Source organism: Euwallacea fornicatus, chromosome 18, assembly GCF_040115645.1.
Source record: "Euwallacea fornicatus isolate EFF26 chromosome 18, ASM4011564v1, whole genome shotgun sequence".
Classification (NCBI taxonomy): Eukaryota; Metazoa; Arthropoda; class Insecta; order Coleoptera; family Curculionidae; genus Euwallacea; species Euwallacea fornicatus.
Window position 1 is genome coordinate 1,061,836 of NC_089558.1, and position 21,349 is coordinate 1,083,184.

At 36.5% G+C, this 21,349-nt stretch overlaps 6 protein-coding genes and 1 non-coding gene across 14 annotated transcripts in view; 3 read left to right on the top strand and 4 right to left on the bottom strand.

Annotated features, from left to right (window-relative positions):
* Flo2 (flotillin-2) overlaps window positions 1–10,005 on the bottom strand; it is a 70,996-nt gene extending 60,991 nt beyond the window's left edge. For both annotated transcript variants that reach the window (XM_066292986.1, XM_066292985.1), the window contains exon 1: window positions 9,618–10,005. In XM_066292986.1, coding sequence (XP_066149083.1) covers window positions 9,618–9,666 — 49 coding nt within the window. In that variant the 5' untranslated portion in view covers window positions 9,667–10,005. The remainder of the gene's footprint in view (window positions 1–9,617) is intronic.
* LOC136345006 (glucose dehydrogenase [FAD, quinone]-like) lies at window positions 2,328–5,404 on the top strand. Of its 2 annotated transcripts, none has more exons than XM_066292966.1 (11): window positions 2,328–2,602; window positions 3,019–3,166; window positions 3,233–3,463; window positions 3,517–3,704; window positions 3,753–3,899; window positions 3,950–4,119; window positions 4,176–4,360; window positions 4,414–4,567; window positions 4,617–4,767; window positions 4,822–5,038; window positions 5,094–5,404. In XM_066292966.1, exons 2-11 carry the CDS (start codon window positions 3,028–3,030, stop codon window positions 5,381–5,383), a joined length of 1,872 nt encoding a protein of 623 aa, XP_066149063.1. In that variant the 5' UTR covers window positions 2,328–2,602; window positions 3,019–3,027; the 3' UTR covers window positions 5,384–5,404. The 2 variants fall into 2 exon arrangements, with proteins under 2 accessions (XP_066149063.1, XP_066149065.1); XM_066292968.1 differs by having other exon boundaries at window positions 2,547–2,589; window positions 3,068–3,166.
* Window positions 6,415–9,103, top strand: LOC136345008 (glucose dehydrogenase [FAD, quinone]-like). The gene is made up of 5 exons (XM_066292972.1): window positions 6,415–6,679; window positions 6,730–6,951; window positions 7,000–7,128; window positions 7,177–7,389; window positions 7,602–9,103. The coding sequence occupies exons 1-5, from the start codon at window positions 6,487–6,489 to the stop codon at window positions 8,681–8,683; spliced, it is 1,839 nt and encodes a 612-aa protein (XP_066149069.1). The 5' UTR covers window positions 6,415–6,486; the 3' UTR covers window positions 8,684–9,103.
* On the bottom strand, window positions 9,294–9,377 carry TRNAL-UAA (transfer RNA leucine (anticodon UAA)). Its single transcript has one exon. It is a non-coding gene; the product is annotated as a tRNA-Leu (tRNA).
* Window positions 10,006–10,075: 70 nt separating the features above from the next.
* Window positions 10,076–13,671, top strand: Pp4-19C (protein phosphatase 19C). 4 transcript variants are annotated; one of them, XM_066293002.1, is made up of 7 exons: window positions 10,076–10,217; window positions 12,121–12,275; window positions 12,328–12,480; window positions 12,531–12,699; window positions 12,757–12,888; window positions 12,941–13,130; window positions 13,185–13,671. In XM_066293002.1, the coding sequence occupies exons 2-7, from the start codon at window positions 12,126–12,128 to the stop codon at window positions 13,312–13,314; spliced, it is 924 nt and encodes a 307-aa protein (XP_066149099.1). In that variant the 5' UTR covers window positions 10,076–10,217; window positions 12,121–12,125; the 3' UTR covers window positions 13,315–13,671. The 4 variants fall into 4 exon arrangements, with proteins under 4 accessions (XP_066149099.1, XP_066149097.1, XP_066149098.1 ...); XM_066293000.1 differs by lacking the exon at window positions 10,076–10,217 and adding an exon at window positions 10,248–10,587; XM_066293001.1 differs by lacking the exon at window positions 10,076–10,217 and adding an exon at window positions 10,248–10,502.
* Window positions 13,672–13,761: 90 nt separating this feature from the next.
* LOC136345018 (uncharacterized) lies at window positions 13,762–16,532 on the bottom strand. Of its 3 annotated transcripts, none has more exons than XM_066292995.1 (8): window positions 16,330–16,532; window positions 15,448–15,656; window positions 15,267–15,395; window positions 14,588–14,710; window positions 14,422–14,520; window positions 14,304–14,363; window positions 14,012–14,253; window positions 13,762–13,947 (listed from the first exon to the last, which is right to left on the bottom strand). In XM_066292995.1, exons 1-8 carry the CDS (start codon window positions 16,413–16,415, stop codon window positions 13,807–13,809), a joined length of 1,089 nt encoding a protein of 362 aa, XP_066149092.1. In that variant the 5' UTR covers window positions 16,416–16,532; the 3' UTR covers window positions 13,762–13,806. The 3 variants fall into 3 exon arrangements, with proteins under 3 accessions (XP_066149092.1, XP_066149091.1, XP_066149093.1); XM_066292994.1 differs by having other exon boundaries at window positions 14,304–14,372; window positions 16,330–16,530; XM_066292996.1 differs by lacking the exon at window positions 14,422–14,520 and having other exon boundaries at window positions 14,304–14,372.
* A 213-nt stretch (window positions 16,533–16,745) lies between these two features.
* Xpc (DNA repair protein complementing XP-C cells homolog) lies at window positions 16,746–21,229 on the bottom strand. Its single transcript, XM_066292956.1, has 9 exons — window positions 20,761–21,229; window positions 20,282–20,704; window positions 18,689–20,210; window positions 18,356–18,632; window positions 18,060–18,301; window positions 17,784–18,009; window positions 17,559–17,727; window positions 17,347–17,501; window positions 16,746–17,291 (listed from the first exon to the last, which is right to left on the bottom strand). Exons 1-9 carry the CDS (start codon window positions 21,002–21,004, stop codon window positions 17,103–17,105), a joined length of 3,447 nt encoding a protein of 1,148 aa, XP_066149053.1. The 5' UTR covers window positions 21,005–21,229; the 3' UTR covers window positions 16,746–17,102.
* Between the last annotated feature and the right edge of the window lie 120 nt (window positions 21,230–21,349).

The window sequence follows — 21,349 nt, forward strand, 5'->3', positions numbered from 1 at the left end:
AATATTTTCCAGAGATTTCTCATAGTCACATTAGTAATAAAATTTTTTGTCCGAAGTTGCTACTTGCTTTACTTACCGAGATACAGCCGCTGTCCAACGAAAACCGGACACCCTGTATAATTTGTTTATACTAGTGAATATAAGAAGAGATAAAACGTTCCTCCTTTTCTCTGATAAGTTAAAGTGGTTCGATAAACGATGTATGTACGGGGTGGCGCATTTGTCCCTTCGATTGAAACAAAAATATAATTCAATTTTAGAATTTGCAATAATTACGGCCAATAGTGTATGAAGACGAAATTGCAACAAATAACCAACTCAAAAGCATCTTTATTGAACGGGTAAACACTTCCATTATCAATTTTGACCCGTTAGTCCCGTCTGTAGAAGACATGCATATTATACCTCCGCCTCTGGTATTTGAACATTACGTTCCTTCTACACACGCCAGACACGTACAGCATCGGCCAAAATTAAATTGACTACCAGTAAATGTCAATATTTCCAATCTACTCCAAACTACAAACTATATTTTTTGTAGCATCTATTCTAGTACCATACGACTCAATCAAGTACCACTACAGCTCGTACGTTGGCAACCCACAATTCTTTATATGGCCAGTGTGTGCCAGTGGCGCGACTAAATAATTTTTTATGGGGTCTATTTATACATTTTTTTATTGTTTAATGATCGAAAACACACCTTATCATTCCAGAACGCTTTGAAAATTTCCTATATAAGGAAAATAGCGGAAAAAATTTTAGTCTTGATTTTTTTTAATAACAAGCGTCACCAAAATATATGCCCGACCACCTCAAACCATTCGAAATTGACGATAGTCACCTTCAACCTCAACAAAGTTCAATGAGACCTGGAACAAGAGTCACTTTCGAATTCGGTCAATCCCGAGTAGTGCTACAATTAGAGAGCAAAAGGAGACCAATTTTGAAGTTTTTCAAAGAGTATCTTGAACAATGAGAGACATTATTGATTGAAGACAACCAGGATATAGAACATGTCTTAGTGTACTACGCCCAAAATAAGAACGCGTGCTACACAGATTTCGAAAATGAATATAGGGGAGAGGGTATACACTATACAGGGTGTCCCGCAAACCTACTGCAATACCAAATCCGGAGGATACATGTATAATCTATCTATGTGCTTTTGAACAATGATCATTGACGAAACTAATGACAGAAATTTTGCTTCTCTACTTGGGGATGTTAGTTTTTGTCGATTTTGAAAAAAGTGTAAATATCTCGAAATTCATGATATTTTCATTAAGGCTATTTTTTCGTTTTCTGACTTCTAAAGGGTGGACTTTCCATCAGGCGAAGTACTATTGAATGTTTACGGGACACCATGTACATACAGGGTGGGCCACGAGTAATGCCTCGGAATTTCATGACAAAGCCAAGAGATTTTTTAACTGTTTCTTTTTTGAGGTGTATACAGACTAACTAGAGCTACGTTTTAAAATTATTTTCAAAGTATACAGAGTGTCCCAAACACATGTAATTGATCAAAGTTGCATTTTTTTAAATGGGATCCCCTGTGTATTATATAATTTTTGAACTCAGCGTGCTCTGGATTGGGACGTTAGCCCGACACAAAGGGGGCAAATAGTATCGCCGAGCGCCAAGCCCCCTATGTCTGCTTGCATATTCCCCTGAACCTCTATTCAAAAAAAGTCTAAAATACTAATTTTAAGTTTGCAACTAAATTTCGGATGGAACCAATGGAAATCATCATTAAAGGGAGGTAATTAAAGAGGGTTTCGCTGTGAGATGGAAATAGAGTTGCAGTAATGGATAGGACAAGAGAACTGTTCATTATAAGGACAATGATGAAGAGTATAGGGTTATGAGGTAAGGTAAAAAAAAAAAAAATTCTGCTTTTTCTGACTTTGTCAATGAAGAAACTAAGCCTCTTTCAGTGCCAGAAACCAACCCCTTGGAGCATGCTAAAATAAACTCATACATCGATCAGCAGAGGGTTAATTATGAAGTTGCTCAAGATGATTTTGAAGGAGATTCGAAGATTTTGGAGGTGGAAGTAATTTTGAGAACGATCAGGATATTAAAATGATTAATTAATTTAACTTTTGCATCGTAACATTCGCCTTTTTGTCGTCCAATGTGAGCGAACATGACGTGATTGCAGATAGATTTCGAATGCACTAATGTAACCGTAATAGTGGTAGCATCAGCAAATTCCAAAAATATAAACAAAATACTATGAAATTAGCACCTATTACCTCCACAATTGCGTAATGTTCACATACACATTTATTGTTAAGTAGTTTATTTATTTATTGATTAGTCAAAAAATGCAACGTATTTCTTGTCCATATTGGTGTTACGCCCCTGTGTTTTCGCGGGATAATTTTTTATAAACACACAACGGTACTTTTAGCAGCATCACTAGGTCTTCTTACGGCGTCTCTGTCACAGTCAACTGTTTTAAACCCAAATGAACCCACGTTTCTTCAAAAATTATATAACTGAATAATTGCTAAAGCTCAAATTGCCTCAGTGGGAAAGTGCAGGTATTACCACGGACCATTCTTTCAAGGAGGCTCAAAGGTAAATTCATTCAGTATTGAATAGGTTTATCTATTTTGCGACCTAAAAAAAATAAATTTTAATACGTGTAGCGATTTAATAACACTTTTAAATAACTTTTCATTAGCATTAATTTTTTCGTAAGAATATCTTAACTTTCTTACAACCGCTCTTAGTCTTTGGGTAACATCGGGATTAATAGGACCGCGTTTTCGGGGCTTTTTAAAGGGATTTCGGGACTCAGTCATTGGTTTAGGTCTTTAGAATTTGATTTTTCCCACAAAATATCCTGTATAATATTTAACATTACGGATCTACCCATCTCCATTTCTATAGATATCTCTATTGGTTTTTGAGAAATTTGGGTCTTCATGATAAAAATTTTAAAACAAATTATATTTGCTATAATCGGGACACTAAAACCACTTTTTCGTAGGTTAATTTTTAAAGAGAAAAGAAATGCACTTCGTATATCTGAAAACACTTCTTCTCATACTAGCAACCAATTCAAACTCGGAAAGTTTAATGAACCATGATTATCGATATGGCCGGTTTTTATGGTACCCAACTCGTCCGATCAAATCTGGTTTGTATAATGGTAAGCAATAATTAATACCTGAACAGTGTAGAACAACAAAATTCCATTTAAATCCCCATATAACAGACCTTCCGCCATCCCGTCAAGAAACCTTCGACTTCATAATAGTAGGCTCAGGCTCCTCAGGAGCAACTCTAGCAAATAGATTATCCGAAAACACTCTATGGAAGGTGCTTCTTTTGGAGGTGGGCGACGTGGCAACCGCACTCAACGACATCCCAGCGATGGCACCTTTATTCCAGAAAACAAAATTTGATTGGGGATATGTGGCGGAAAAAGAAAATGGAAGCTGTTGGGGTGAGATACACCGCTAAAAAATGTTGATGCAGACACCTTTAAAACCCCTTCAGGATGTCCTGAACAAAGAATGCTATGGCCTAGAGGTAGAGGCCTAGGAGGAAGCACTCTAATTAACTTTATGATCCATGTTAGAGGCAACCCTGAAGACTACAATAAATGGGAGGCAATGGGGAACCCTGGGTGGGGTTACAAAGATGTTTTGCCCTATTTCATGAAACTTGAAGATTCCTCTGTTGAGGTGAGTTTATTGTTTGCCATAAACAATGACTTAAATGTGCAATCTTAGGTTCAAGATGGACCTTACAGACATCAAGGAGGTTACATGCCCGTTACAGATGTTCCCTACAGAACCGAGGCGGCAGAGGCATTTGTTGAAGCAGCCCAGGAAGCTGGATATCCCTATGTGGATTATAATGGAAAAAGTCAAATGGGGGTAGGTGGTCTGCTTTGAAGTTAGAACTGATAATTAATAAAATCTTTAAGGTGTCTTTTGTTCAAGCTAATTTGAGGAATGGGCTAAGATGCAGCATAGAAAAGGCCTATCTCAGACCTATTAGAAACAGAAAAAATTTGAAAATACTGACAAATTCTAGAGTTATCAAGATCCTAATCGATTCGAATACGAAAGCTGCAACTGGGGTGGAATTTTTAAGGTAAAGGGAGGATTGGGGATGTTGGGATAATTACTTGATAGATTTGATGGTTGAAGCAATCGGAAGTACTACAAAATATCTGCCCAAAAAGAAGTGATTTTGTCAGCAGGAGCATTTAATTCTCCTCAACTTTTAATGCTCTCAGGGATTGGGCCTAAAGACCATTTGGAGGAGCTCGGAATTGAAGTTATCAAAGATTTGCCTGTTGGCAAGAAGCTATATGACCATATCACCTTTTTGGGTTAATTCTGGTTCGAATTTAAATAACTCATTTCTAAATAATGCTTCTTAAAGGTCTGAATTACTTAGTAAACCAACCCATAATCGCTACTTCAAAGGTGTACTATAACGCCTCAAATGTATTTGACTTATTCAATAAAGGAAAGGGTCCTCTGACCCTTCTAGGAGGAGTTGAGGCTCTTATGTACATGAAAAGTAACTTTTCCACGTAAGTACCAAGGATTATTTAGGTGCAGAGAAAGACGAGGTGTTTTTAGGTCTAAAAGGAAATACCCAGACATGGAGGTGATTTTCCTAGGCAGCAACGTAGCCGCAGACAAGGGGGTGGCTTTTAAAGACACCGTAAGCATAAGCTCTGATCTTTACAATAGCTACTGGAGAGAAATAGAAGATGTCCCATTCTTCCAAGTATGTTCAGTTAGTTCCAACAACGGATCGGAGCAAAGAATGTTTATTTTTTAGGTGCTCCTAATGTTGGTCCATCCAAAATCAGTGGGGTACCTTAAACTGAAATCCAAAAACCCTTTTCATTGGCCCAAATTCTACCCTCAATACTTTACAGACGAGAACAACGAGGATATCAAGACTTTCGTTGCATCGATTCGGGAAATCAACAGAGTTATCAAAATGCCTGCTCTGAGGAAATTCAAAGCCGAGCTCTATGATAAACCGATGCCTGGTAGGCGCTCCATAAATCACCGCGATTCCTTAACCATCCCTTCCACTCCAAATAGGTTGTGAAAAGTATCCCTTTGACTCTGACGCATACTGGGAATGTTGCCTTAGAACAATAACTCCAACTTTGCACCACCAAGTGGGCACCTGCAAAATGGGGCCATCGACGGACAAAGAAGCGGTGGTGGATCACAGATTGAAGGTTCACGGGATACGCAATTTGAGAGTGGTTGATACCAGCATTATACCGATGGCACTGACTGCTCATACCAACATTCCTGCTATTATGGTTGGAGAAAAGGCCGCCGATTTGATTAAGGAGGATTGGATGAACAATGAGGTCGATTGATGTGAGGTCAGCGAGAGGGCAGCGGAAATATTTTTTTGATGCGACAGTTGTTTTGTGTTAATACAAATAAAAATCAAATTACACGAAATTGGGTGCAACTTATGTCTGATAAATAACCTCAGAGATCACTGGAAAAATCCTGGGTCGTTAATGGTCTATTAACTCATAACATATACATTTCTATTATTTATGCGGGCGAAAAAATCGCTTGTTGTGTGTTCACTCATTATTCATCGAAACAAAGTAACGAATATGCAAAAATCCGAAGAACAACTCTGGGAATTCACTATAATTCCGATTAAAGAGAAAGGTGCTAATGCACTACCACGAGTTGGGTTAAGCAAGTATTAATAAACCCATATGAGAGTCAATGTAAAAAAAATAGGTGGAAGCCCACATCTTCTACGAATAAATAATAAAGCCCTAACGAATCCTAAGTGGTACAGGTACCAGGTACAACCTAACATCAGTTAGAACGATGCCTGAGTGGCCCACGTAGGACCGAAAAGGAGGACTCTGGAGTCAAGGGCGACGTTGCTCCTCGCAGTGTTGCCATCAAAAATTGCCTTTTGTCAGAGTTTTTGATATGATGCATATCGGAGTGTCCACGAGCTTCCAACCCACCGAAAATGTACTAAAACTCCTAGAAATGTTGTCCTTCATTGTAACTCGAAAGGTGTTTGGATAGAATCTATTAATACTGATTTCGGTGTGTTTCTTTGTCAAATTATAGTCCTAGGGCGTAAAAATTGTTAAAAGTAAAATATTTTTACGCTCTTAACGCAAGGTCATCGAAGAACGATTAGCATATTATGGCAGTATACGGCAAAATAAAAATGCACCTAATCCTGTTTCCATATCAATAAAAATCCTTAATAAATTACCACTTGGAAGTGGTCACACATCGGGTTCTTGGGTACCACTATTTTATGACCGTGAGTTATTACGTCTGCAAAAATCCCTATTAGAATTTCCCCCGATGATGTTCTTCACAAGAATCACCCATCGGCCTTATAAACGCGGTACCGGCGAAACAGACCAATAGTTTCGCATTCTTAAGATCAAGTTCAAGTCTGCAGAGTCTCTCAGACTGTGTAAGCAAGATGACGATTGCTAAAGCAATTATTTGCTTGGTGTTGTCAAGTGTGAGAAGTATCGATGGATCTCCATTTGAGCTGTTGGAGAACTACATTGATAACTTTCAAAGAGATGTTGCACATCTACAGAGTTACTTGAGTTCTAAGACGATACAAACGAGAAGTACCGAGGTTGATCTTGAAGATCATACCATAAAAGGTAAATCGTGGTTTAGAAATATTTAATGGCGTAATGGGACTTTTTTTCAGATATTGGAGAATACGATTTTATAATTGTTGGGGGAGGAAGCTCAGGTTCCGTAATAGCCAGCCGTTTGTCTGAAATCCCGGAATGGAGGATTTTGCTGCTAGAAGCCGGACAGCCGGAAACTACAGCCACCAAAGTACCAGCGATGCACAGCTGCCTAAAAGGCCACAGTAGCCCTTTTACATGGGGTTATTACAGTACTCCCCAAAACTATTCCTGCTTAAGTGAGGTATTGTTATAACTCAACTCAACCTACTAACTCAAAATCACAGATATGGAAGAAAAAAGATGCTTCATTCCCACATCTAAAGCATTAGGAGGTACTACTGCCATTAACGACATGCTGTACACCAGAGGAAACGCCAGGGATTACGATATGTGGGCTGATATTGGACTTAAGGGTATGTCTCGCATACTCGCTATAGGTGAATTCATTAAAGTAATCTTAGGGTGGTGTGCGACTTCACTAACCCCATATTTCAAAAAAATTGAGGATGCCCATTTGGAGTCCATAACTGATCCTGCTTCGCATAGATATGGGGGTCCGGTGCATCTAGAGAACCCCCGATATCCTTCCAGCACCGTGGCACATTTGCTGGAGGCTGCTGAAGAGATTGGACTCAATGAGATTGATGTTAATGGAAAGAATTCCTTGGGTTTAGGTAAGGTGTTGTGTTATTTTGAGACTTTTCGGCAAATTCGTCGCAAGTAGGAAAAATGAATTTTGCCGTGAGTTTTTAGTAAATTCTAATGAATAAACAAAAAGAAGATGTAAAAATCCTAATTTTCTTCATACAGTAGTGAAAGAGATATGTGTAGTGCTGTAATCGGAGGTGAACCCAACCAAAACTAAAACTTTACGTTCTATATATAGGTATTCCGCACCTAATGGCGAAGAACGGCCAGAGATTCAGCACTACTGACGCCTATTTGCAACAAGCGCAAAATCGTAAAAATCTTGAAATCAAGCCATTTTCTCAAGTGACCAAACTCCTCATCAGCGAGCACACTAAAGAGGCCCGTGCAGTGGAGTTCTTCCATGAAGGACATCACTTCAAAGCCTCTGCAATTAAAGAAATCATTCTCGCGGCTGGAGCTCTTAACACTGCCAAACTTCTGCTCCTCAGCGGAATCGGACCTCAAGCCCACTTGCAGGAATCCCACATTCAGCCTGTGGTCGACCTCAAAGTGGGAGAAAACTTGATTCATCACCCCATGTTTCCCGGTTTGAGCTTTGCGTATAGTGATTCGCAATATGTGGAGCCGCCTTTTTACTACAGCAAGGAGATTGATTATTTGAGGAACGGTAGAGGACCTCTGGTGGCCAATGGAGTGGATGTTATTGGGTTCATCAAAACTGAGCACTCAAAAGGCAGACACTTATACCCGGATGTTGAGCTTCTAATTACTAGCACACAAAACGATCACCCTGCAGAACTCAACAGAAAACTTACCGTAAACTTAATCCTATTGCACCCGAAATCCCGAGGCACCTTGCAGCTGCACACCAATGATCCTTTATACCATCCCTTTATCAACTTAAACGACTTTTCTGATAAGCATGATGATGACATTGAAACCATTTTAGCTGCAGTGAAGGCCGTTCAGAAATTGATGATGTCTCATAAATTGGAGAAACTAGGCCTCCAACCCATTCACCAAAAAATCCATACATGTGACAAATACGAAATTTCTGATGATTATTGGAGATGCGCTATTAGGCATTTAACAGTGAGCACTGGGGAAGTGACCAGTTCTGCACCAATGGGGCTGGACAAAGACGGACATTATGGGGACTCGGTGGTAGATTTGAAGTTGAGGGTGCACGGAGTTGAGAAATTGAGGGTGGCTGACGACAGCGTAATTCCTGTTAGTATTTCTGGACATTTAACTGCAGCAAAGATGGTTATAGGGGAGAAATGTGCTGATTTGATTAAGGAGGAATGGGCCAAATAAACTGTTTTTCCTTCGAAAACTTTCTAATTATACTAGGCTCTATGTTAATTAAAATAATAAATAAAATTTACAAATTGCATTAACAATGTATTTCTTGTTTTCAAGGCAAATCATCCAATTTAAAAAAAAAAATAACTAGATGATGTGAGAAAAACGATTTCCTGGTCTATAAGAATTATAATATGTATAACGCATTTATATGCAAGTAAAATGAGAAGAATCGTGTGTTAGAATATTCTAATAGTTCCGTAATGACTAATTTTTAAACAAACCTTTAACTGGACAATGTAAAGAGGTGCCATTTGCATAATTTAATGCAAGTCAGATATTATTACAGATTTACACAAAAATTGTTAAACAATATTTATGAGTAGCACCAATTATTATACTTCAATTGATCACAGAGCGTGAAGCAAAAGGATTAAAGATGAAATAAACTCATGATTTCCAAAGTTCTAAATGCGCATATTAATATACACTCCATATTGATAGGGGAGAGGGCTAGTGGTATTTATTAAATAACATTGTTGGAAACTTGATTTTAATACTAATGAAATGAAATAAAAATTATTTTGACGCTTGTAATAAAAATTTTAAGAAATAAAAAAAATGTCAGGTGTGGGGTTCGAACCCACGCTCCCTTTCGAGAACCAGAGCTTAAATCTGGCGCCTTAGACCGCTCGGCCAACCTGACTTCTCAGGTCTCAACTCACATAACGTATACAAGCGACACTTATAGTGACGTACGGAAAAATAAACAAATTGCAAACAAACAAAACTATAAAATAAAACCTAACCTAATTGATGCACGAAGTTGGTTTTTAACAACTTTAAATAACTAGTATTAATGGATAACCCTCAGCACCGTAGTTAATAAAAAGTATTTGTCTATTATTACTCTGTCGCTGGATTACATTAATTATATTTGTTTTACCTGAGACAATTAGGGCTTCGTTAGGTCCGACTGTATGAATGTTTCCCATATCACTTAAATTTACTCTAAACGTACACACTAACGAACCGAAAAAGTGTTTTCACCCAAAATGTCAGTAACATGAAATAAAACCGACCTCAATCTAAAATTAACAGGAAATCCCGAATCTAATAAACAAAACAATCTGGCGATGCCGATGTCCCGATCTCGATAACAAAACACAAATTTAGGCAACACACCGCACGTGGCCCAAATATTCTGAAGTGTCTTTCTATTAGACAAATTAAGACTTTTCACTTTTACATTTATAATTAGTATTAATGGTGATCGAAAAATATCTCAAAACGATTTTGATAACACTGTTGATTAATTGAGTCACCTACGTGTGGTGGTAGTATGGTATCACGAAAAATCGATTAAAAACCTAGATCAAAACCACAATAAAAAGTGACAGCCGGCGTCAGTAGTTTAGCTACAACGTACGTCATTGGCACCATTAATGAGAAAAACTAAACCGGGTCGTTGGAAGTATATCTGTGCTAGTGTCAAGCGTTATCAGTTCTTCGAAGTGTTTGGTAAAGTTTCTTACTGAGAAAAATTGTAAGTTATTAGCCATTTTTGAGGTAATCGTGTTATTGTGCAGTAGCTAATGTAATAATAAACCATAATCTCGCATTTTTAGATAAGGGGAATGAGCTTTTGTAACTTCTAATGCATCGTTTTTAGTCCTTGCAGAGATCTAACCTCAAACACTTGCAATGTAGGCTGTAACAATTTTTAAAAAATAAAATAAACATGATATAAACATTCCCAGACTCAAACTCAATTTTCGCTTATATTAAAACTCGTTAATTAACTGTGTACATTCGGGTATGAATATGTTAAGTAGGTAATATGGTAAATTCCACATAAAGCCCTAGAAACATGCAACCTTCTATTGAGAAGTACCAACCCCTGCTGAACAAATTTTGTAAGTACCCAGATACTAGGCTTTTTTGTCAATCACATTTAACAATTTGCAATGTTGAAGAAATTAAGTTTCATTACAATTGAGTTAAAAGTATCTTTACAACATACAAGCATCAGGGAAGGGCTTGATACATCACATCAAAGTGAAGACACAGTAAGTCCTATCAAATTAATGAAGGTGACATCGTCTGTTGGCGCGACTTTGACAAACATTTTACATATTCTGATTGATAGTACTGGAATAAAGTAGTGGAAAATAAGTATGGAATATTTATTTAGGTAATTTTTAGTAATTTTATTTTGGAATATTGAAAAATGGAACGCTCTTCTCTGTGGAGTGATGGGAGTAAATTTATGTTGTTTGAGTCAGAGAGTAAGCAGTATATGTGTCTACCAATAGGCAAAAAATACTCTCTAAAATATCAAGTTTCTACTATAAAACATGAAGATGGCAATATAATGGTTTGGAAATATTTTTCTCAGTCTGATGTTTGGCCAATTCATAGATTTGAGGGAAAAATTAATCATTTTCAATATTTAGGAATTTTACAGAATAAATGTTGAGATATGATGAAGAATCTATGCCATTAATTTGGAAATTCTAACAAGACAAAGATCCAAAACATACCTTGAAAGTTTTTAAAGAGTGATATTCAAGAAATAATGTGAATTTAATTCAGTAGCCTTTAGAACCTCCTGATCTTAACTACATAGAGCATCCTTGGCAATTAGATCATAGGATTAGGAACCGACTTATTGGAAATAAAGAATGGTGGACAACTATGCGAGTTCCACTTGAACCACTTCAACTCTCGCCAAGAAGGTCCCAAGTGAGACTAGCTGCTAATGGTAATGCGACAAAATATTAGTAATTTATTTGTATTTTTATACTAAAATCAAATTATTGAGTGATTAAGTTACTTGTACATTTAGCAAATAAACATTAAAAATATTTTACTATTTTTACAGTATTTTATGAAGCACAAGGAGAATATTACTATTTATTGAAATATTCCATACTTTTTTCCATTACTGTATAACAATATATTTGGTAAACACAGATGTAACACACAAAACAAGCAAAATGCTTGTCTAATGGTGGGTGCCAATAAATCAATAGAATGAGTTTGCTACTCTTCCTTTAGAAACATGCCTGAATCCCCTACGTCTAAACAAGATCAAGACAAATATAGTCAGAAGAGGGGTCCTTTTAAGTGAACCTCTCGAAGATGTTGGCCCGCAGTCAGTTTTGTTGCACTCGGAAAATATGCAGAAGGATTTCATCAAGCAACATTCCTATTTCTAATATATTGTTAATATTCCATGCACTAAGGTGGAGCAAGGGATAATGCTTAACCTTAGTTTGCTGACTTTCGCCAACTCGGAAGTACTTGGTAAAACTTCACAAAATTTTCTTCAAAATTCCCATGTTCTAAATTAACTGATCATGAAAAGCTGTTAGGGAATTTACAGGCTGATATGTGCTTTTTGAATGGCCATTCAACATTTGACTTTACAGCAATTTTCCTTTCAGCAACAATGACTGACGTCAGCGATTTAGATCGTCAAATCGAGCAATTGAAAAGATGTGAAATTATAAAGGAATCTGAAGTCAAAGCTCTGTGTGCGAAAGCACGAGAAATTTTGGTGGAGGAAAGCAATGTTCAAAGGGTGGACTCTCCAGTGACTGTAAGAATTTTTATCTTGTAGTTAAAACATTTGTTGCAGAAATGAAATTTAGGTGTGTGGAGACATCCATGGACAGTTCTACGATTTAAAAGAACTGTTCAAAGTGGGCGGAGATGTGCCTGAAACAAACTACCTGTTTATGGGCGATTTCGTGGACAGAGGTTTCTATAGTGTCGAAACATTCTTATTACTTTTAGCCCTTAAGGTAAGTTACCTTTTCAAACTTTCGAACCATAAATAAAAATTCCGATTCAGGTCAGATATCCAGATCGCATAACACTCATAAGAGGAAATCACGAGTCCAGACAAATTACTCAGGTATATGGTTTCTACGACGAATGCCTCAGGAAATATGGTTCGATCACTGTATGGCGGTACTGTACAGAGATTTTCGATTATTTGTCTTTATCTGCGATCATCGATGGTATGTTGGAAGTTTGTTTAAAATAAGTAAATAATAAAAAAATTCTTTCTATGAAAGGTAAAATATTTTGCGTTCATGGAGGACTCTCGCCATCAATCCAAACATTGGACCAAATAAGGGTCATAGACCGGAAACAAGAAGTGCCTCATGACGGTCCTATGTGCGATTTACTTTGGAGTGATCCCGAAGGTACAAAATTAGCAATAACTAGAAACATCATTGAGGAAAAAATATATTTCAGACACTCAAGGATGGGGGGTTTCCCCTAGAGGAGCGGGCTATCTCTTTGGCTCAGACGTTGTATCGCAATTTAATGCCGCCAATGACATAGATATGATATGCCGAGCCCATCAGCTAGTTATGGAGGGATACAAATGGCATTTCAATGAGACTGTGTTGACTGTTTGGTCTGCTCCCAATTACTGTTATAGGTATAAGGATATTAGTTTTTACAAATGAACTTTTGATATAAAATTGGTGTTTAGGTGCGGGAACGTTGCTGCCATTCTAGAGCTGAATGAGCACCTACAAAGAGATTTCACGATATTCGAAGCTGCACCTCAAGAAACCCGCGGAATACCCTCGAAAAAGCCCCAAGCGGATTATTTTTTGTAACCTCGCCAGTAAGACTAATTATTTTTTATTGTTTCTTAAATGATAGGTAGTGATTTAAAAGGTCTCTGTTACTCAGTCTTCTAAGATTATTGTAAAAGTTTGTGGTGCAGTGTAGAAACAGCAGGGTTTAACTAAACTATTTTTTTTTAACTGATCAAGTATTTAACCTGTTGTAACATTGTGTCTTATATTTGTAAATAGTCGCAGTTATTCTAGTAAAAGTTGTTAGGATATGTGTAGCTGATTCATTAATATTACAGATTTTCATCCCATTTAGTCATAATTTATTAATACATAAGTACTCTGTGTAAAACTAAAGTACTGCCAAATATACCATTTTTATATACTGTCTAAAAACTTTCTTTCCCGTCAAACACTAATGCAGAGTCCTTGATGGTGTTCACTATTTCAATTTAAGCATTGAGCAATGACAACAGACACAACATGTTGCTCTAAAAATACTTTTAATTATCACTCATAATTGCAATGATTTCAATAATCAAGATCGGCTGATTTGTAATTACAATCAATGAGTTCAAGTTCAATTTTCTCTTCCCCCAATTCATTCTCAGATAAATCAGAGGTTTGCTCCACGTCAACGAAACTTGTATTCACAACCAGCGGGTTCTCCACCTAAAAAAAAAAGAATGTTTCACTACTAAAGAGAAATTAATTATTTATCTACATCAAGTCCTACCGAAATCTCTAATTCAGTCAAACAGTTCGGTAACATTTTATTCTTCTTCAGTATTCTGATATAAGGCATAAACCGCAACAGTTTTTTTTCGAGGCGCCTATACTTTTGACTCATCACCTTTAATTTTCTATTCTGTATGAGAGATTTATTTAAAGCTAGAGTTCTCAGTTGTTTGGCAATATTGGGATCCTCTAGGTCTCGATCAGTGAAATGCGTTAAGGCATACCGCTTTCGGTCACATACTGGAATTTTACTTAATTAATAATAATCGTCGTGCGAGTTAAATTCTTACATGAAATTTTCTTGCGTTTTCTTAATGAAGGCTTTACCTCAGCGTATGTTGGCTGCTCCCCTGCATTATCTGATAAGAATAACATTACGAGATTCTTTAATTATTAATTGTTTTTTACCTAAAACATAAATAGTTTCTTCAGACGTATTGTTCCCTGCCCCAGAACTCGCATATGTGTGCTCAGCAAGATGGGAAAAAACTCCATCATTAGTCTCATCTAGTAGTAAGTACTCAAAATATGGTTTTCTTATACTTATTTAATTTTTATTTGAAATATTAATTACCTGTGAAAGTTAATAACTGAGTCTCCTCATTTAATAAGAAACTTCCAACTCTAATTGACCGTAACTGTGCCATTTCGGGTTCCCCAGTGGCATCATCACTGAGGCTTTCCTGTTTTATGTAGTCTATGCAAAAAAGAAAATGCACATTATTACGAAGATCAAATTGAAGCTCGAGATTTTCTTAAATGTAAGGAAAACTTGGATATCTTAGCACTACCGCACGAGGGGCACCTCCAACTCACTTCCAAAATATGAAGTCTCTAGGTACTCAAATGTCGGAGATGCTGATATAATCCATGTATTATCACTGTTGCATAGGAGTAACATTCGGAAATATGTATGGAGACACCCCGCTGTGAATTTACGAGAATATTCACGAACGATCGACATATGTAAAAGATTCTACAAGGTTCCGGAAGTATTTCGCTAATGCCGTAGTTCCAGCCAATTGATGAACGATGCACTATGAGTTAGTTAAGTATTAGATGTTGTAGTGAAAACTTTCCAAGTGGTTCAAAGAGCTGTTTTAGCAATTTGCAAATTATTAACTCCTGAATTTACGTTCAAATAAAAACTGTTGTGTTCCAGAAAATCGAAGAAGTAGTTTTACTGATGTTGAACCCCGGAGAAATTTAGCCATATTTAGCGAACTCAGCGATTATATTATAAAATAACTTACAGCTGTTGATATCTGATATAATTTCCTCTGATTCATCTGAAACATGCCTTTGAGGAGTCTTAACATGCTTTTTATCACCACTGTTAAGAATCACTTCTTCAGGAAGCTTCTTATGTGCATAATAGACACCTAATAAAAACTATTAAAGTGGAAACAACAACCAAAATATCTATTAACATACCGGGTTCTATAATTTTGGGAACTGCAAATTTCTTCAATTGTTTTATACCTGCTCTATTGATCTGCCTCAGGTCTTCTTCTCGAAAGTGTTGGCTGCATATAAATATATTTTTGCCTGTGAATTTAAAGTTTCTGTCCTTTTCTACCATGACTCCACAAGCAATGCAAAAATCTACCCACATATCTCTTATGGTTTGGTTTGATGGAAATCTATTGGGAAAAGACAAATTTTGTAAAACTGTTTGTTAACACTCTATAGGAGGAAAACAAGAAGACGAATTTGGCTTTAGGGGTTTGTTAATCTGCTAAACCATTGAAGAATAAAACAGACAACCTTATGTGGTAAAAGAGGCAACATGTAAAATTTGCCATGCTAGTTGATATAGCACATGACCTGCTTTTAGCCAATTTGTATAGACTGAGTATCTCTTATGAAATGAAATGATACTCTTAAGGAACACAAAACTGTGAAACATGTTCTATGTGAATGTCTAGCAATAGCTAGGGAGATTTTATACTTTTAGCAGAATAGTAATAGAGAAAGAAGGCTTAAACAGAACCTCACTCAGAAAGGTGGTGACATTCATGAGGAACTTGAATATACTAAGGGAAGGTCACTAAGACACAATGGATGCCTGAGATGGAATATGGCATCCAGTATTGCCATAATAAATATCAGGACATAGTGGAGGACTATTATCACCACTCAACTCAGCATAACACAGCAGAAGAAAAAAGGAAAGCCAAGGAAATAACTTGGATTTTAGGAATTCATTAAGGTAATTTGCCAGAACTAATGGTCCTAAATACGAATTGTTGAAACACTTATTTTGTGAATACCTAAGTACTTTAGTACTAAACCAAGGTCTTGATTGATACTAACTTAAAAAAGGATATTGAAACTTGCGAGTTTCTTTCTTCATCACAGACTAAACATCTGATAAAATGTATCCTATTGGGGCGTGGCATTATGAAACAATGACTTTTTTAAAATATTTATTAATATAAATTTAAATTTAAATAATCAACATTTAAGATAAACAAATATGCTAAATTTACATTGTTGCCGGCTTGCTATTTTATAATTCGCTTACATTTTAGAGCACGGAAAATAAACTGTCACTGTGTTGACAACACTGCATTAACAAAATGACTAACGTATCGAAACGACTCGGGTGTTGTGGGTTTTAAAACATACTCAAGTTGGCGTCATCGCGTATGCAATTTCGGTTACTGTAGAAAATAATATTGAGGTGCACTGGCGCACTTCGTTAGGGGGTACAAATGAGGATGGAATCGTTGGATATAAACCGATTTAATTAACAAATTAAAAATAAATGTATTTTTGATAGACTTACACAAACCTGAATCAAAAACTAAGTAAAGGCTCAAAAAATGCGACTCTTACATATTTAATAAAATAACTGTGTATTTTTCGGTTGTACACAAAAAGTTAAACGCAAAAATAATAGAAAACCGAAAAAGTAATAAAAGTAGTCTTATTACTACTTAAAAATGTATCACAGATATTAAAATATTTAACCGATGTATATTATAAAAGAGATGTGTAAAGGACAGTTTTTACATACTGAGGGTTAAGCTAGGACCCACAAATGTAACAAATATTGGAGAAATAATAATGCTCCTTTTTACAAGTCACTTTTTCTTTGTACAGAAAGCGACTTTGCCTTTTTTACTTTTCGGAGCGCTAGTTGAAGGTTCACTAAAGTTGTATTTGATCTTAAGCCGCTCTCTTATAAGCAGGCCTCTAATTAACCGTTTCCAGTTGCCATAAACACGTTTATCGATTTTTTCCTGTTCTTTCCTATCCAATTCATCCTGTTCCTAGAAAAGCAGAAACAGTAAATATATGATATTACTTATCATCACAAAAGTATACTTCTTCCCAAGCAGTAACGAGTTGATCCTTGAATTCCTCACACACCACAAACCCGTCGTAGATTGGGTGACTCCAACCGCCGTGAAAATCGAACCCTGTTATCGCGGAGGCACAATCAATGTTCAAACGTTTGGCGACTTTGTTCAAACCAGGCACTATATAGAAAATGAAGCTTTAACTTTCTTAATAAATAAGCATTTCACTCAACTTACACTTTAAATGTACACAACCTTTTGGTAACATGCAACTTTTAAACAAATCGACATTGCCAAACGCGTTCCTGGGAACTACACCATTTTCAGCTGTAGGAGGAACGTAATCCTCGACTTGCCAAGGACCGAAAATCTCCAATAACTGATCGGTGATTATTTGATTCGATAACTACAAAAAAATGGGCAAATATACCATAAATCCCTATTCAAATCAATGAAACGTACTTTGTCCCATCTCGGTCTCGCTTTCACGATTTTGTATGGCTCCTCTCGCATTTTAACAACTTTCGCTTGTTTCAACCAAATATCTCTAGAATGCAAGGTGTATACGCAGTTTCTTGGATAAACGGCTTCGCCTCTAATGAACCCTAGAGTTGGGGGTTCTGGAGGATATAGTGCCTCAAATTTGAGAAGGTGGCGTCGCAGGACGTAGAGAGGGTGATTTTTATACCTAAAACCTTCTCTAAAGAGAGTCGATTTGTTTCTGTTAAAAAAACTTACTCAGATATTGCTTTAGGTAAAGGTTGGTCCTTCTGCTGCCTAGATAAATCCTCATCTTCTTCTCTATCCCTAGCCGTTGGTAAAGCTTTGAAAGGACTTAAACTCTCACTCCACCATTTGCCATCAGCTCGAAGTTTCCTGGTAACAGTGTTAAAATTAGGGCAATATCTTTGAGTTACATCTTTCAGGTTGTTGTTATTATCCCATGCCACCACGTAAGTGATTGGGTGGGAGGCCCGTTGCTAAACAAAAAAAAAATACTATAAAACTTAAATTCAAACCTTACGACGACTTACGACTATTTCTTTGATGCAGTGAACTTGACCAAAAGCTATATCCACACAAATCCATTTTTCTTCACAGTCCAAGAAAACTTCAACCCAAATGTCGTTCCCTTGTTTTTTCTTTTTTTCACCGTTGTCTTGCAACTCAGGTTTCACTTGAACCCGACGTTTAACTTTAGTTTTCGGCATAAAATCATCTTCGCTATCATGGTGCTTTTTTTTTATCGGTTCCGGGAGATAATCGCTATCATCGGAATTTAATTGGGTTGATTTTCGCTTAGAGGCCAGTCTTAAATAAGGACGATTTAAAAGCATAAGAAAAGTGTATAAAAATTTCATTATTACCTGCTGCTATTTCTCTGGGAATAACTTTGAGCCAAAATGCTCCCTTTAACCAGCTTCACGATATCCTTCTTAATATCTTGGTTATTTGTTCCTATAGTTTTTCCTTTCTGACGTTTTTTGAACAGACTGACAGCTTCATCCATTTGCATCTTCATCGTAGCCCCGCCAGAGGGTTCAAATTCGCTGTCCGAATCACTTACATTATTAACGGCTTTTTTCACCTTCAAAACCCGCAAATTAGGTCGCTTTTCTGGCCTTTTTGTAGGTACTTTAATTGAAGTTTCTGTCTTGCTTTTCAGCGCTTGCAAATTGGGTTTCTTGGTTGGTTTGTCATTAGCCCCATCAAGCTGCAGCAACCAAGTTTCATCATCTGAGTCTGAGCTGTAAAGCCCATCCAATTGTTGAATGTTTTTGGAGGTTTTCTTAGTTTTAGTTTCAGCTTTCTTGGTACTAGAGTGGCTTTTTGGTTTTGATGCAGGTTTCTCAACTGTGGTGGGTGTTTGGTTAGTTCTACTACTTCTTTTGCTTTGCAATGACTCAGCCCTCTTTGAAAAACTTCTGGTTTTAGGAATTTTCAAGTCATTCTGTGTAGAGCCAGAACTACTAGATTGAGACATATTCTGGGATATTTCCATGTTTTTACTAGTGGTATCTTTAACAACCCTATTAGTTGAGCTTTTCCTTGATTTTGGCATAGGCAGTTCTTTAGCAGTTTTATCCTGAGAAGGTTTTCTGGCAGAAGATTTTTTAATATTATCTGAAGTCTTTGCAGAATTTGTTTTTAAATTTTCAGTGCTGTTCACATATCTTCCACCCACATCCTCAGGCAGTTTCCTAATCTTTCCACCATCTTTATCTGCATCTGCACTTTCTACACTTTTGGTGCGCCTTTTCTGCTTCACAGGGCTTGATTTTAATTTTTTACTTTCTTCACCAAGTTCTTTAGCAGATTTCTTTTTCTTCACAGGGGTAGCTTTCTGTATATTTATTTTAACCTGAGAAGGACCAGCCTTAACTGGAGTCCCCAATGTATCCTTTACTTTATTTCTTTGATCTCTAGCTTTGGAACTTCCCTCATAATGAAGATCAGCTGCTGGAGGTCTTAAAGGCTCCACTTGCAGTGAAAGCACAAGACGCGTTTGCACACCAAAAGATCTTAATATGGCAACAAAAATTAGGGCCAACATTTTCTTGTTGTAGGCCTCCTTGTTCTTCATTTGATCCTGCAAACACTGCTTCAAATCCATATTTTCAGGTGCTGCTTTATCAAGATTGTTTTGACTTTTCTTGAACCAAGCTACAATCTTTTCAAGATATGTTAAATCAATCCTTTCTGAGGGAAAGCTTTGCTCTGAAGGCATGAGTGATAGGGCTGCAGCTAGGATTTCTGTACTGTTTATTACTGAGTTTACATAGTTGCCATGTGCTATCCAGCAAAGTAAATGGACTTTATGGACAAGAATTTGATTTTCTTTTCGGATGCGATTTAGACGTCTTTTCATTGCCGCTAATAAATCTATACCTACGAAAATAAAGTATTCAGAACATTATGTACCTAAATCTTCCTAATGCTGAATACGAAAATGTAATTACCTTTTTTTTTTTTCACATTCTCAGGCAAGTTAACTATAACCTGCAACCCCTCTGCAGGAATAAGGCTTTTTTCTTTTTCAACATTTTGGATTTCCTCCCAGCCTTCTTGTTCCGAGTCACAAGAGTCAAAGTCACTTGAATGTAAATCAGTTGAGATTATTTTGTGCTCCTCAAGTTTTCCTTCACCCGCAGACAGCAAGTTGAAGATATCAGCTTGGTTTTCAGTGACTTTTGTCATTTTAGAATTATAGTTTTCAACATATTTTTTTGCCTCTTCAATTTGCTTAGTGTAGTTTTGAAAAGAGTCAAATTGTGTGTATACATTATTGGACTCATTTGATGATGTATGTCCAATGTCTTGGAAAGTTTTGTTTGCTGATTTTTGTTCTGTATCAGATTCTGAATCACTGATCCTGGTAACACCTATTAAACCAAGGAATTACAGGATGGCAATTACCTATATAACAAACATTGTAGACCTGAAAAAATGTTGCTTTCAATTTTCTCGAAATCGGCAAGAGCCTTAGAGTTGAAAAACGTTGAGTTGAGATCTAATTTTTCAGGTTTATGAAGGTAGGTTTCAATATCACTTTCACTAGAGGATGAGTCCCCATTAGTTGAAGGGTTTTCAAAGGGAGAATGAGGTTTCTTAGGAGGAATTTTTTCATCTTCACTGCTGCTGCCTTCAATGAAGTTTCTTAAACTGCCTCTGCTTCGTTTCATGATTCCAATTTTATATTATTACATCTCAATCCTTGCTAATTTTGTATTGTTTTGGCGCCAAATGAATGCACCACCCTTGAATATTTTAACAGATATTATTCACGTTCCTATATACGAATTTTTAATTTTAGATTTTTTAGTTGATTATTTTGCTATTAAAATATATTATCAAGTGCTGGTAAATATTTTTTTTAAGAAATAATTTCACAATGTTATATCCATTTAATAAAAACAAACAGCTGATTGCTTGTCGTTTTCATATGATGAGATTAAATTTAAATTCTAATACTGAAAAATAATGCTTTATCTTCATTTTATCAATGCATTACAACAAAGAACGAAAAT